The sequence below is a fragment of the Pinus tabuliformis genome, chromosome 5_2 (assembly GCF_031772625.1).
Source record: "Pinus tabuliformis cultivar Carrire ecotype Pingquan chromosome 5_2, CPIR1, whole genome shotgun sequence".
NCBI classification, from domain to species: Eukaryota; Viridiplantae; Streptophyta; class Pinopsida; order Pinales; family Pinaceae; genus Pinus; species Pinus tabuliformis.
Window position 1 is genome coordinate 552,716,712 of NC_142306.1, and position 16,035 is coordinate 552,732,746.

The 16,035-nt window shown below is 38.0% G+C and overlaps 1 protein-coding gene across 1 annotated transcript in view; it reads left to right on the forward strand.

Moving 5' to 3' along the window:
• The window catches only part of LOC149160144 (uncharacterized), a 92,560-nt gene extending 76,770 nt beyond the window's left edge, over nucleotides 1-15,790 (forward strand). The window contains exons 7-8 of the mRNA XM_089436637.1: nucleotides 15,358-15,423; nucleotides 15,525-15,790. Coding sequence (XP_089292763.1) covers nucleotides 15,358-15,423; nucleotides 15,525-15,559 — 101 coding nt within the window. The 3' untranslated portion in view covers nucleotides 15,560-15,790. The remainder of the gene's footprint in view (nucleotides 1-15,357; nucleotides 15,424-15,524) is intronic.
• Nucleotides 15,791-16,035: the final 245 nt, after the last annotated feature.

Here is a 16,035-nt window from a genome sequence, read left to right on the forward strand (position 1 = left end):
AGATTAAATATCACTATATATGGGATATGGTGCAGAAAGGAGTAATGGGACTCTATCTTATTTTTATTGATGAGCATGCAGACAATTAGATCCTTGTGTTGCAACGTATAAGCTAATGGTTGATCCAATCTTCTCTCGGGATCATGCACTATGACCAAGACTAATAGCTGTAAGCCTGGTGAATGCACTGATGAAGGGAAAGGGTCACGATTGATCGAGAACATTGAGCTATGCTCTTCCCCCTGTTTGAGCTCCTAGGGAGAGGAATCGAGTTGCAAAGCTCCTGGGGTTGAGGGAACTAATGGACAATAGCTAAGTTACCAGGATTCGGATACGGATACGGATACGGATCCGGATCCGGATCCGCTAGTTTTTTGAAAATCTAAGATCCGGATACGGCAAGGATATGTCACGTACAATCAATATATATATATATATATATATATTTAAACTTTTAAAAAACACCTTAAAGCTAAAAAATCAAATACTCCATGAAACCATCAAACATTTTTAGAACATTGAATGATAAAATCATAAATATGAAGATTAAAACATTGAAATGGTGCGTCGTCCCTCATACAAAGTAACAAAAAGGTCCAAGGATCATGATTCATAATATCATGAATGATAATAGTAAATACATTTACATATCCTCAAATGGATCTATATCTTCTACATATTGCAACTCTACATCATGAATAGATGATGGGGGTCCTGGAATGTAGGAAGTTGCATCAGTAGGCTGGACTGGTGGTGGAACAATATCCTCAAGTAGGTTGAGGTGAGTCATGGCATTCAGTGTCAGGTTCAAGTCAGAGATCTCAGGCTCCACATCCCACATCCTGCTCGGACCTTTTTTATACTCTGGTTCAACATGTGATAGAAGACGGAGGTTGGAATGAACATAAGCAAGGTTCTCAGCCTTTGCCGCTCCCAACCTGTCTCGCTTCACTGAATGGATGAAGCCATATGTACTCCAATTCCTCTCAGCTGATGAGGAACTAGCAACCTGTGATAACAACCTAGTGGCTAGAGTAGACAGATGAATGCTATCCCCACCATGGAAGCCCCACCAAGTAATAGGATCAAGATGTCCTCGATCATCCATTGCTACTGGATCTGAAAAGCTACCAGTAGACTGTACAAACTCTCCAAATTATTGGCGGACTTCCATTGCAACTCCCATATCTCTATAAATTTTCTTCAAGGCTGTCTTGTATCCTTGTACCACTTCAGAATCTTTGTTTGGTGCTGCTCTACCAGGTAAAGACAAAGTTTTAGAATGATAGTATTTAGGGTGCAATGCATATGCCAGAAGGTGTAATGGCGTGGTCATTTTGTTCCACCTTTCTGTAACTATGTCCTTCACTAAATAATAGAATGTTTCATGAGGGTCATTTTCACTTGCCCTGATAATTTCCCTTATCCTCTCCAACATACTATCAATGTTTTCATAAACTTCCCCCAAGCAAGGTGTATCTGTATCAAATGCCCTGATCAAGGTCAAGATTGGTTCAGTGAACCGTAGAAGATATTGAACCTTGTCCCACCATGCATCATCAAGAATGATGGACTTGATTTTTTGCCCTCTATCAGAAGTGGAAGTCCTCCATGATTCCCAAAGAGGGTCAATGACCATTGCTTGTAGTGCTTGTCTCACCTCCACAAGTCTCTTTATGACAAGAGTGTGGGAGGCAAAACGAGTTTCAGCAACCTATAAGTTTCAAAAGGCCAAATCTCAAATGAGAAACTATATATAAATTTGTAATTAAAAATAAGTTCATTATTTCTAATACAAATTGTATTGATTAAAAAAATTACCTTCAGTAGCTCCAACTTTGCAAAACCCCGATAAATGGCTTGGGACATTGAATGATTTGTTATGAACATTTGGATTTCTTTTGATGCTACATATATTTCATTAATCCATTCAATCTCACCAATCTTGGCAAGCATAAGGTTCAATGAATGTACTGCACATGGAGTCCAAAAGATGTGATCATATCGACCCTCCACAATCAAACCTGCAACTTTACAAACCTGTGCGTTGTCCGTAATGACTTGGACAACATTATGTGGCCCCACACTTTCTATTGCATCAATAAGAATTGTGGATATGAAAGATGCATCTTTCTCTATTCCACTGCAATCAACAGCCTTCAAAAACATTGCCCCTTGGGGGCATACTGCAACAACATTAATTAATGGGCGGTTTCTTTGGTCTCTCCATCCATCAGAAATGATGGACACCCCTGTTTCTGCCCATGTATCCCGGATTGCCTGTAGCTGTCTATCCACGGATTGTCTCTCTGATGCCAACAAAGTAGTGCGGACCTTTTCATATCCAGGGCTTTTGTACCCTTTTGGCGCTTCATTAACTGCCTTAATCATTTGTTGCCAGTAAGGGGAACACACCAAATTGAATGCTAGCCCATTTGCATAGATGCAACGAGCTACATGTTCATCAGCGATGTCTCTACCTTGATTATTGAAACACGCTTCAAGAGGGCCTAGAGTGGCCCTTTTATTAGATGTAGCAGCAGGCCTAGATGGCAATGGAGGCCTAGTTGTAGAACTTTGCACAGGGTGTTTTCCCTTAGCAAGTTTCCTATCAGCAGCTTCTTGCAAAGATGCATAGAATTTCATTTTTCCAGGACTCAAACCTTGGCCAGGTTTGCCATTTGCATCTTTTGGCCCGGTGCATACTTGCACCCCTGTGTTAGTTTGACCGGTGAGATGGGCCTTCACTCTAGTATATGAGCCATTTTTTATATCTTGGCATTCATTGCACTTCCATTTAAATGAACCACCTCCAGGATTTTTTCCAATAATCTCCACATACTGCCACAGAGGAGATTTTGGATCTGTTTTGATGATTTCCCCTTCACCATGCTCATGTTGTGAATCTTGTGATGGTTCCATTATGATAATGGTATAGAGTTACTTGCAACTGCATTTAAAAATCAAATTATAATATATTAATATTATCTATAAACAATTAAAAATTAAATTGTAAATACATTAAAAAAAATTAAATACATTTAAAAAATTTAAATAACATATATTAAATATTAATATAACTGTTATTATTATGTTATATTAATATAACATATAAATATAAATATTAAATAAATTAACAAATCAAATAACTGTTATATTAATATATATTATAACTGTTATTAAAGTTTAATTATTTAATATATTAAACATTAAAGTTTAAACAACATTGAACAATAAACATACGGTAAATATAACATATATATAACATATATATATATATATATATATATATATATATATATATATATATATTAAATAATAAACATAACAACTATTCGAACATATAAACATAAATAAATATAACATATATATATATATATAAATATTAAATAACATATAAACATAAAACATTAATATAATAAATATATTACAGTTTTAGTTCTGAAATAAATATATATTATTTGTTTTGAAATAAATAATACAGCACCTGTTAACGCTTAATACCTGTTCACGCACAGTCATAAATAATACAGCAGTCACATAATGCTTAATACCTATGCACTGATACATATATTATTAACGCTTAATACCTGTTCAAAACTATAATATATTAATCGCTTAATAGTAAATACCTGTTAACGCTTAAACTTTTGCCGTGAACAGTCTGCCCGACTGTGTTAACACCGCGTGCAGGGGAACCGGCGCCTGACCAGGTGCTGCGTGCAGTGGGGCCGGAGTTAAGCCCGCAAACAAATGGCAAATATTCCTGTGCAGGAGGGGCCGGCGGTCGGAACGAATGAATGGCGACAGAAGAAAACAGTAGAGCGGACAAAAGAAACGATATAATATATGCCGGTGCGGGACCACAAAAACCTAAAAAAATATCTGTTTTTTTAACTTTTTCGGCCACCTATCACCGCTTCCGGCGGCCACCGGTGGGATCCGTATCCGGTAAAGGTGAGCCGTTTCAAAAATCTGCGATTTCAAAAATACGTATTTTTCGCCGTTTTTTGGAGTATCCGGATCCGGATCCGGTTCAGATCCGTGGATCCGGCAATACTCCACCTGCCGTGGCCGGATCCGGTAACTTAGGACAATAGGTGTGTCTGATCCTTACCTCATGGTAAGTGTGTATCTCCCCTATTGTCATTGTAGGGTTGTCTCTGATCCTTACCAGAAATGGTAAGTGTGTATCTCACCCTACCAAGTATACCCCAGTATGAATCCTACCTACAAGTTGGTCTTGTCAAGATTGCCACCCATTTGGGCAATGAGTGGGAGACTTTGGCATGTTTGATCCTTACCTCTCATGGTAAGTGTGTATCTCCCCCATGGTTGTGGATGCAGGTGTTCTACCACTTGATTCTTGAGGGTGAAGGTGGGAAGATCAACAGACAATAGGATACATGTGATCCTTAACTCTCATGGTAAGTCATATCTTTCCTATTGTCGATCGGATATAGGGTGGTAGATTAGTCTCCCCTATTTTTTCGTGGATATAGGATGGCAGCCAGAGCTCCCCTATGATTCTTCTTCTTCTTTAGATCGAGACATCATTGTTCAACTGATGATCAAAGGAAACAAGTTGAGACGAGATGTGATGAGATGGATATCTTGTTGATGTAGCTGAGATGAAGGTCATGAAATTTGACCTAGAGACTTGTTGGGTTTGGAGGATCTATTTGATCTCCCCTACCATCGGTTATAGATTATTCTTCCTCTGTGAGATGAGATGAGATGAGACATGATGCAACAGACCTATACATTCGAGTTGAGACTTATGATACACATGGAACTTCCTCCCTAGCTAAGAGGGAGTGTTGAAAATTGAGGGAGTTCAGGGAGAAATTTCCCCAAAGGGAAACCCTCCTTGCCCCAAAGAAAGAATTAATCATTTAATGTAGCAAATAATCTTGGGCAAGTAGAAAAATATTTTTATATTATTAAAAAGGAATCTGAAGTTGCATTTCCTTGCAATGTAAATCAGCCTCATGGTTTAATAACAAAAGAAATATTAAAATGTAAATTTAATTCAAGGAATAATATTATTATTTGTCAAGTTGGCCTCATCATGTAAATGGTCATGTCTTTTTGCTCATAAGGACGAATATAAATAAGCATCTATTCTCCTACATTCTAGGAATCGAATCAATGTACTCTAAGGATCACTTATTTTCTGTGGCTCGACCTAGTGGTCGCTCTTGTGGTTCGTTTTATTATACAGTGGTCGCTCTTGTGGTTCGTTGGATTCATTATATGTGATTTGTTTTATCCTTGGCTTGCATAACATTCAATGGCACATGCTTTAAATGGCCCACACCACACTGTATTCTATGTGACTCACTTTCAATGAAAAAGTCTTGCATATTCATTTATGACGCTTTCACAGTGGATCGATGGTTTGCATAACACAGTGGCTTGGTGATTTGCAATGTTTTTGTGGTTCGAATTACATATTGGATCATATCCATTACAGTGAGGCTCACACTTGATATATTTCAAAGGCTCCATTATAGCTCGCATTCTTCCTGTGGCACAAATTTATAGTTCAATACCATGGCTCGTTCCCTATGGCTCATATCTTCCTCTGGTGGCTCTTTCATTAATTCTATGTGGTTCGTAGTATGTACAATGACTCACTCTGTGCTACAATGTCTCGATATATGATGCAGTGACTCGCTAGACACACACATTTGTGATCTAAGTAACCTGACACGGGGATTCGAGATTCGTCGGATACGAGGATTCGAGTGTCGGATTTGGACACGTTGACCCCCTGGAATAGGACACGTTATATATATATTAAAAATTAGATATTTCTTACACAAATTCTCATTAATGATACAAATTCATTGATTTCAAACATAGATCTTCATCTAGATGTAAGTTTCACTGTTTACAAAGTAAGTTAGTAACATTATAGCATGCATAGTACATAAAAAATTCAAATACATGTCACATAAATGATAAATCAATGAATCATAAATTCTAAATTCTAAATTCATAAATGATAAATCATATTACATATTCAATTTATCAATGATCCAATAGGAGAAAGACAAGATAGTAAGATAAATACACTGACAACTGTAGTTTTCTCATTAAGTCATCAAAATCAAAATGTGTTACATAGGTAGTGCAATGCCAATGGCAAATATAAATAGAAAATACAAAAAACTACGGGTATACAATCCTCAAGGCAGTAGGTAGCCCATGACTCATGAGTCATCATCAGAATCAGCATCACTGTCCTCATCATCATGGTCACCACTACTCTCCTTTGCATCCTCCTCCTCCCATGTATCCATAGTCGTCTCTGCATCTGCTGGTGTGGAGGATGACCCCTCTACAGTTTCACCATCATCAAATCTAATAGGCTCTAGCATTGGATCATTGAGTTCCATGTTGGTCAATGCCAACTCAACACTGCTGTCCAGACCCATATCATCAGGAAAGACATCCCACATCTTTGTCTTTCCCTTCAACCACTCTTCCCTTTGCCTGTAAATAAGACAAAGGTTGGTGTGCACATACATCATTGTCTCTGCGCTGGACTGCTCAAGCTTGCTCTTCTTAACACTATACAAATTCCCATATGTGCTCCAATTCCTCTCACAACAAGAGGATGAAGTCACTTGAGAGAGGAGCCTCATGGCTAACTGCTGTAAAGGAGGGCTTGTTGCCCCATGATTTGCCCACCAAGAATAGGGCTTCTTAGCCCCCTGTCTCTAATCACATCATATCTTGCAAATCGACCAATGCCAGTGGAAAACTCTGCAAAGACATCCTCCACCCCATCAATCAATGCTCTATCCTGAAAAACCCGCCTAAATGCATCTTTCCTCCCTTGAGATTTCACCATCCATGTGATGAGGGAATTTGCGGGAAGGTCCACCATTCAGCCACTCATGGCTGTAGTATTTTGGGTTCAATGAGTGAGCCAAACAATGTAAAGGTGTGCAATTCTTGTCCCATTCGCTGACAAGAATGTCCTGTATAGTACCACAGAAGGCCTCTAGTGATGTCACATACTCGGGGCACTCACTTTGTAGAATAATGCAACTCACAAACTCAATCATGGAATCCCATCCCTCATAAACCTCCCCTAGGATGGGTTTGTCTGTATCTACAAATCGAAGCAAAGAAATGATAGGGTCTATGATTTGAATAATTAGATCTACCCTCTCCCTCCAAGCATCATCTAGCATTGTGTCCTTCACTCTTTTAGAGGCTAGTTGATCTGTCTTTCTCCAATAAGACCAAAACTCTGAAATAACCATGCCCCAAGAGCGGTCTTGACCTCCCTCAACCTCTTCAACATGATGAATGAAGGGGCAAACCGTTTATCAACAATCTTCAACAATGATAGATTGTTGTACTCCTTGTAGATAGTGAGGGAATTTGTATGATTTTGCACAAAGTTACGGATATGTTGTGCATCCTCAATAATGTTACCAATCCAAAGCACATCAGAAGCAATGGATTTCAGTGCTAAGTTCAATGAATGGACAATGCAAGGTGTCCAAAACACTTGTGGATATTTAGCTTCCACAATCATGCCAGCAGCCTTGCAAACATGTGCATTATTTATAATGATTTGCATACAAGAATCAACACCTACATCTTCAATAACTTCAATAAACAACTCACCCATAAATTGTGCATCCTTGTATTCTCCAAGTGTATCCATTGCTGTCAAGAAAACTGGACCATTCAAGGAAGACACCATAAGTTGATGAGTGGGTGTCGTGCTTGGTTTGTCCATCCATAAAAAACAACGCTAATCCCAGACATTGACCATGATGCTTTAATAGGCTCAAGCATTTTTTGCACCTCTTTTTTTGCCTTCATCAACAATGTGGTCTTGAGCTTCTCTGAACCAGAAGGCACATACCATGATAGAGTCTCGTGAGTTAGAGCTCGGCATATCTCAATAAATAGAGGTGAGCGTGCAACATTAAAGGATATGACGTTTTGATAGAAAAAAAGGCAATGGTGACATCAAGCTCTTCTCGTTTCTATTTTTGAAAAATCTTGTCCATTTGACCAAGTGAAATTGCCTTTCTTTTCGCTGCTTGTTCCCCAATAGAACTCTCAAATGGAAATTTGGTGGTGCCTTTCCTAAAAATTCGGAGGGGGTCATCATTCTTGGGTTTTTTTTTGATTTTGCAGCTATATTTGCCATACCAACACTGAACTCTTTTTCCATTTCTTTCCTCTTTTGTAAAGAAACTTGTGTACGAGGTCCAACTCCACAACCTGGTAAAGCCAACAAGTGGCCTTTCACACGGTAATATGTGCTTGTGAAAGTATTGTGGCAAAAGTTGCATCTCCAATTCACATTGCCTCCTCCCTTCCCCTTGCTGCTTGGCCCATCCTCTCTTGTGACATATTTCCACAAGGGATATTTCTCATTGTTACCTTTAGGAGGAAGTATTCCCTCAACATCACTTGCAGCAGACTTTGATGATATTGGGGGAGGAGGGACATCTCCAGTGGAGACATTCTTCCTCTTCTTTTGTCCCCTACCTGCTGCCATTGATTGAGCCATGAATACTGTAAAAAAAAATACACAAAACATGCACACATTTGTAAAAGAAATGCATATACAAACTGTTGTAATACGAATGCAAAAAAATAGAGGGGAAATGCACTTACCTGTTGCTTGAATCTCCTTGAAAACGCTCCAAACCCTTGGCTCCTTGCTCCAAATTTCTAACAACAAACCCACAACTCACTTCTTGCAAAAGGAATGACACAAAATGATAAAAAAATGAGCAATTTCACCCTTTTATGGCCACGCAGGTCCCAATTTGCCGGATTCGTGTCCGGATTTCGTGACATGTTGTGTCCGAATGGGACACGATCCGGATTTGATTGTGTCCCATTCGGACACGACGTGTCACAAAATTCAGACACTATTTAGGGTGAATTGAATCCGATTCGCCGGATTCAGACACATAGCCCTCAAACAACAAATCCAGTTTCAGAGTTTGTGATACAATGACTTGGTTCATATCTGTACATTCCGTGATTCAATTACGATGATTCAATTCTATACTATGATCCACTCCTATAGTATCTTGATTGGTTATTCTTTATGGATCACATTTATTTACCTTTACACTTGGAGTCACATTTTATAATGAACTACATTATTCAATATGCCTTGATGTATCTGTTCTCGTTACTCACCCAAGGCTCGCTCTTTCAGCTCGTTTTCATTGCAGTGACATTTTGTTCTATGGTTCAAATTGTATTCTTGTGGCTTTGTTTTCTCTTGTGACTTATATACATATATAATTCATATGGCCATGACTGTAACATAAGATCGCTCGTGGACAGTGTGCCAGTACCCTAGTAGACAATATGACAATGTTATCATAAAAGTCATATAATAGAGATCTCCATTTGTGATAGAGTCTTTGACATATAACAATGACCTTGCTATCTTGATCGAGTATGACAAGGATCTGACATGGCAGTGACCCTTTGTACGACAATAACTATGATATATATTGAAGTGACCCTAATGACAATACTCTTGATGACTAAGATCTCGTTGACATAAAAGACGTAACCTTGACATAATAGTGATGGCAATGACTAGGATGATAGAGAACCTTTGTATGGCAGAGACAATGTCATGGATGATGTTTCCTGTGATAATGATATGGCAACAACTCTCTAGAGATCATATCGTTCAAATCACAAATGGAGTTGTGAACTGACTTGGGTTGGCCTTAGGAGGCTTGATGTGATCATTGTATCTCATTCTCATTGTATTTTGTATCTCAGTTGAACAATTGTTGAATATCTAACAGAAGAAGAATCTGGATGGGTTTTCCCCCTTGTGGAGTTTTTCCTTGACCTCTGACCTAAATCCTAGTGTCTCTATTGTACATTCTTTTCTTCTATTGTTCCTTACTATTCTACTTCATTACTAATGTTATTGTTCTCTCTACATAGTTGCTGATGATGATATAAATGGGGTGAATGTAATGTAAAAAATGTTGAAAAGTTTTAAATGCAATTATCTACAACAGAGAACAATGTAGCTCTTAGAAAAATTAACGACTACCTCAAAACCTAAAATGGATGACATCGTTGTGTTTGTCTCGTCGAAACCTTTCCAACGATATAATTTTGACTTTGATCCAACTTACGGATCAAAAGATGTGACCATTCAAAGATAGGCCAATTACAACCTTGCCACATCATCAATGATTCCCACGTGGCAATCGCATAATAACCCGCGTGGCGCCTGACATGCCCATTCTGCCATCGTGGACAAATCCATGTGGATAGACACAATCCTCTGGGAAGGCCGAGGTCATTCTCATTCGCAATCCATGAAGCGCAATTCTAGCTAGGGCCCGACCCTCGACTTGGAGATCCCACCCGACCTTACGTCTGTGGCCGACTAGGCATCATGATCCTGAGTTGCCCGACTTTCGACTAGCAGGCTCGCTTGACTGCTCGGCCTACACACCTTAGGTTGGACATGACTTCACCCGAGATTCAACCTTTTCCACCAACCCTCCCGATCCTCGACTTGGTGGGTCCTACAGGTGAATTCAAGCCTGTTTTGCAAGCCTTTTTCACCTAGAATTTTTTCGAGTTTCTTCCTGGTTTACATAGACGCTGTGGCATTCATCTAACTTGTTGAAAGATTCACATGGGTTTTAATGATGAAACTTAGAAAGACAACATGTACAGGAGGATACACTCGGTGGATATGCATTCTAGTGCATTCTTCAGAAGCACAAGGAACTTGAGCAACTCTCTTGCACAACATAAAGGCACATATCTTATACTCAATCAACTCACATACACAACAATAAATGACAAACAACTGACAGATCATACTCATCAATTTAATGAAAGAAACACAACAATTTATGTTTATACAACACTTACAGGAATTCAACCATTCTTCAAACATGCTTACATGAAATCTAATATCCATCAACATACAGGAATTCACATTCTTTAATATCAGCAGGACCATTGATCCAATACCATACACAAGTACATGTCATTCAAAGTTCAAACATCAGGACAAGCTGGCTGGCAGCTGAGAGTGGAACTTCAACTCTCCACCTAACCATCGACAAGCTACAACCACTATTACTTGTAGCTGTCACCCCCTAGCTAGATTCCAAAGATTGCTGTGGAGTGCTCTCCGATGAAAAACTTTAACAAGTAAACAGCTGAAACAGGATACTACAAGGCCACTCTGCTTTCATCCACCAACTACACACACTTTCACTCAGTTCTCTTAGACTTTTCATACGTGATGAACATCCATTCTAGGATACCACAGTACAGAGAGTTCAACTCACTTTAAGGAGAAGAGAGTCCACAATAAAGGAAGGTTCGCTAGTGGATAAGCCACTGTAGGAGCATAGAAACCATTTTACCAGGTAATTTATCAGTGAGAGCATACACCAGTGCTGTCATCACCTGGTGGTTCGTTAGCTGCCCAAGTACCTGGGTGATTCTCTCCTGGCCAGTTATTCATCAATCCACAAGCTTCGAGTGGTTCTTCAGCCTTTAGGCAAGCCACTGCTCCCTATAATGCTTTCACCCAACACGCCTCTGTGTGGAATCTTTAGCTGGTTTTTAATCTCTCCGGAACTTAACAATAACCAATTTTGGTTGCTGCCTTCTCTGCGTTCTCACCTCCACCCTTAGAGGAATTTTTCATTCCCTTACCATAGTGTTCACTGCTTGCTTTTTTTTCCACTCCCTTTGCGTGCCCTCAGAGAGTTCGTTTTCTCTGCATATGCCTATGCACGCGCAAGAGAGAGAGCGGACTAATTATGGTCCTCTTCCCTGTTCCCAACATGAACAGACTAACCACCCATTGTTCTCCACGATTTCATGCCAGTGCAGCCCATGCTGCCTTTAAGTTATTGTCCTCTTCTTGCTTTGTTGTTGGAGCTGAAGGATATCTGTGCCTGCCCCTTCCTCTTTCAGTTAATTTATGGCACAGTTAGTCCATTTAAAACTACTCAGCCAGCGAGGACTGATGTTTAAAACAACATTTCCCTCGAGCAATCTCCTTCCTCAAGCAATGGAATCTGTGCCCCTCTCTCAGCCATTTTAAATAATTGCAAGTATTTACACTGAGAAATATCGACCAGGGGATGTCATAGTAGCCCCTATGATCTGTCTAATCTTTTGAAGATTATGCTTAGAATGTGTTTTATTTTTCTCTATACAAAATATATTCTGGCCTCTTCCGAAAGACTTACTTTCCCTTGATGATGTTTTATAAAGTCCTTTTTAAACAGTTTGAACAACCACACGTTAGTCCACACCTTCATTTGCCCATTCAATTCTTTGAGAATTCTATTTGTATTCATTTCCCGGATGGATCACATGAGGGAGAAACATCTAGAACAAGTGAACAGATCCATTCTGTAGGCTCCCAAAAAGATTACAGAATAGTGAATAAAAAGCTACAAAAAAGGAAAGGAACATCTAAATTTATCACCTTCATTTGCCCATTCAATTCTTTGAGAATTATATTTGTATTCATTTCCTGGATGGATCACATGAGGGAGAAACATCTAGAACAAGTGAACAGATCCATTCTGTAGGCTCTCAAAAAAATTACGGAATAGTGAATAAAAAGCTAAAAAAAAAGGAAAGGAACATCTAAATTTATCTTTGGGCTCTTAAATGGTCCCTCAACATGCTTTTAGCTAAATTGCACTGAAGCAGATACGGCTACGGGGTTTGAAATGGATACAACAAATTTTCAAAAAATACAGATACGATATGGTAAGGAAATGACATATAGATATATATATATATATATATATATATATATATATATATATATATGACAAAATATATTCTGGCCTCTTCAGGTTCATGTGGTGTGTGTGTGTGTATATATATATATATATTAAAATTTAATAATTATATAATCTATTAATTAATACCAACACATATTAAAATAATGTAATATATAATGATCCCTAAATATATTTTTAATATACATTACTTTATATCATATATAAAAAATCGTATAATGTACAATATATTATATTGTAGTTAATATATAATATTTAACATATATATTATAACTTACCTTATACTTGTGTGTAGTTTTTCTTGCTGGTTTCCTACGTGTAGCTATGCTTGCTGGCTTCTTTGCTTGACAGAAAACATTTGCCAAATCCATGGTTGGGCTATCAATGCAATATAAAGCACAGGCCCAGGAATGCATTTCCTGTACCTCCCCACAGGTGAATTGGTATTTCAAATTGCTATGTATTTCGGAGCAATGATCAGAGATGAATTCTAACATCTCATTATATGATGAGTTCTTGGCGCTTTGATTGTGAAATATCGTGAATTACAAGGATCTTCACTTGCAAATTACCTTAGAGTGTGCTGCATTGGCTCATACACAATTTGACTATTGTTCGGGTCTAAACCAGAAGCTTTCCGTAAACCTGCTTAGAGGCACAATGCCCCGTATTAAGTGAGGGAGCTCCGACCCGAGATAAATAGCGTCTTCCTAAATAGGCGAGTCACAAATGACTTTCAAGAAATTAAAACACCATATCGGCTGCCTCAAACTGACTACCATTGCAGAACTTGAGTTGTAGGAAGAGAAGGCATGAATCGAATTTAAACAAACCTGAACGAATTTCAATGGTTATTTTAGGTTCGCCGAATTCCGAACCCCATGGTTTAAGTCCTAAGAACCCTGTGACATAGTGGTCAGGTACTCCACTGTCTTTTTCGATCCAGAAACAGATCCAAAAATATTTAAAAACTTTTGAAACATTTCCATTTGCCGGAACCAGCGTTTTCAATTTTTTGAAACGGCTCATAAATGTTTCGAAGGCTGATCTTTACGAGGACTGTATCTGTTTCCATTTAGAAAACTCAGAACAGCATTTCTGGAAGTTTAGGGTGAGGTTTCCCGTAACTTAGGCTTTCAGAAGGCTGGTACATGGATATCAACCTATTAGCATATGCTTGCAATACTTAACTTTATAATTGCATTTCCAATGCTTAAATTATAGTATTTTATTTATTTATGCTTGTCTGCCTTTTTGAAAACCCTAATTATGTGAACCTTCAAATTAAAAAATTTGAGAATTTGCCACACCTGCAAATTGAATCATGCTTACACTTTTTACTTTCATATACACTGTTAGCAACCTTTGTTTTTAATCTTGTATCTTGCCACTTTGTCATCTGCCAGTGACTGGATTTTTTAAATGATTGTGTGAATGGATGTGATTGAATTCCTGTATGTGACGGTGGATTATATTAGAAAGCATGCAAGTACGAGGGCATTATAGCTGTAACAGAGGGAATTTTAGGGACAAAATGATCTTATAAGTAATTTTGCATACACATATGATATATTCTTATGGCAACTCTCAATATGACTTGATATTTGGGGATGTAGTTATTGTAAAGTCAAGGATTTTCCCTGAACGCAAAAGTTACCTCAAGAAAAATACTCGGGAACCTGTTTGATTCAGGGTCACCTGAAACAGAAACATTAAGATATTTATTTTCATTGACACCCTTTAAAGGGTTTGGGAAGAGATTATGTGAATGCCACAAAGGGTCTGGCTTAGATGATTTGGAATTTTTTTATCAACAAACACTACACAAACATGCAGTCTCACTTGCTATGAAACAAATTAGTTAATCTATCAGTGCCAACCATGTATTCTATAACATTACATTCCAACTAGAAATTTGGCATCAATAAAGGAGGCACAGAACTTGGCAAGATGCCCATTATCAACACATAGCAAGGAATTGTAGTTGGAACCCTCCTATAATGTCAAGAACGGCATCACTATATTCAATTATTGCTGTTGTGTAGGGACTAAAGAGCATCGGCCACCAAGTGGGTGTGGACACTACAATAAACTAATCTAAATTGGCAAAGGAGTTGCTCAGATTGCATTGCTATTTATATCAGGAGCATGCAAGTAAATTTTAAATCTGAATACAATTTAATAGTAGAAGTGAATAAAAGAATCGATCTCAAAACCAGTGTGGAGAGTGGAAGTTGTAAATCTTCCACCCAGGAAAATGATAGTATCATACTGTTCTTCAGAATAGGACCAGATTCAGAAACATAGGTTGAGAGAGGAATCCATTGTGGTGCAGTGTCTGAATTCCTAACAATTGCTAGTGGTTCTTTAAAATATATTACTGCTTTCAGGCTCGTTATTGCTGAATTTAAGCTAGATTGTTTTATATTCTTTACATTGCTTGAAATACACCACTCTAAATCAAGTTATCTTTTCCATACTTTTTGGTTTATGTAAAGATGAAGCATAATTTCCCTTCAAAACTGTGCAGAACGCCTAACTCTAATCAGACAGCAACGAGCAGATGCTGCAAAGAAGCGTGAGGAAGAGAAGGCTGGTATGCTTTGTAATTGTGTTTAGTTGCTTTGACTATATTATTGAATACCTATTGTTTGCATATACTAGCATGGTGATTCTACTTTTTTTTATTTGTTTCAGCAAGAGAACAGAAAAAAGTCGAGGCACGGAAATGAGATTTCCTGCTTTGGAGTTTATTAACTTTGCCTTTGACTGATACCAGCTGTACTTTCAGGCTGGTTAAATACTTATTAGCTCATACATAGTCATTTCAATTTTTAGTCGTGTTACTTTTATTTACTTTAGCTTTGACTGATAACAGCTGTGTGCTGGTGAGTCTAGCAGTACTTAAAGTTATACTGTATACATAATCATATAAAAAAGTAGTTGTATTTTATTTTTATTTACTTTACCTTGTCTGATAGTGGCTGTACTTTTGAATATAGCTGGTTAATACTTATTAGGTCGTACATAGTGTTTTCAAATTTTAGTCTTTAATAACTCAATATCAATATCATATTATGGCAATCTCCTTACGCTTAAATGAATGTTGTAAGTTCTACATAATTATGGATTATATGAATCTGTATTGCAAACCCATTTTATATTCACTGGGACAGATATATGGCATTCCTTTGTGATTGTATGAATC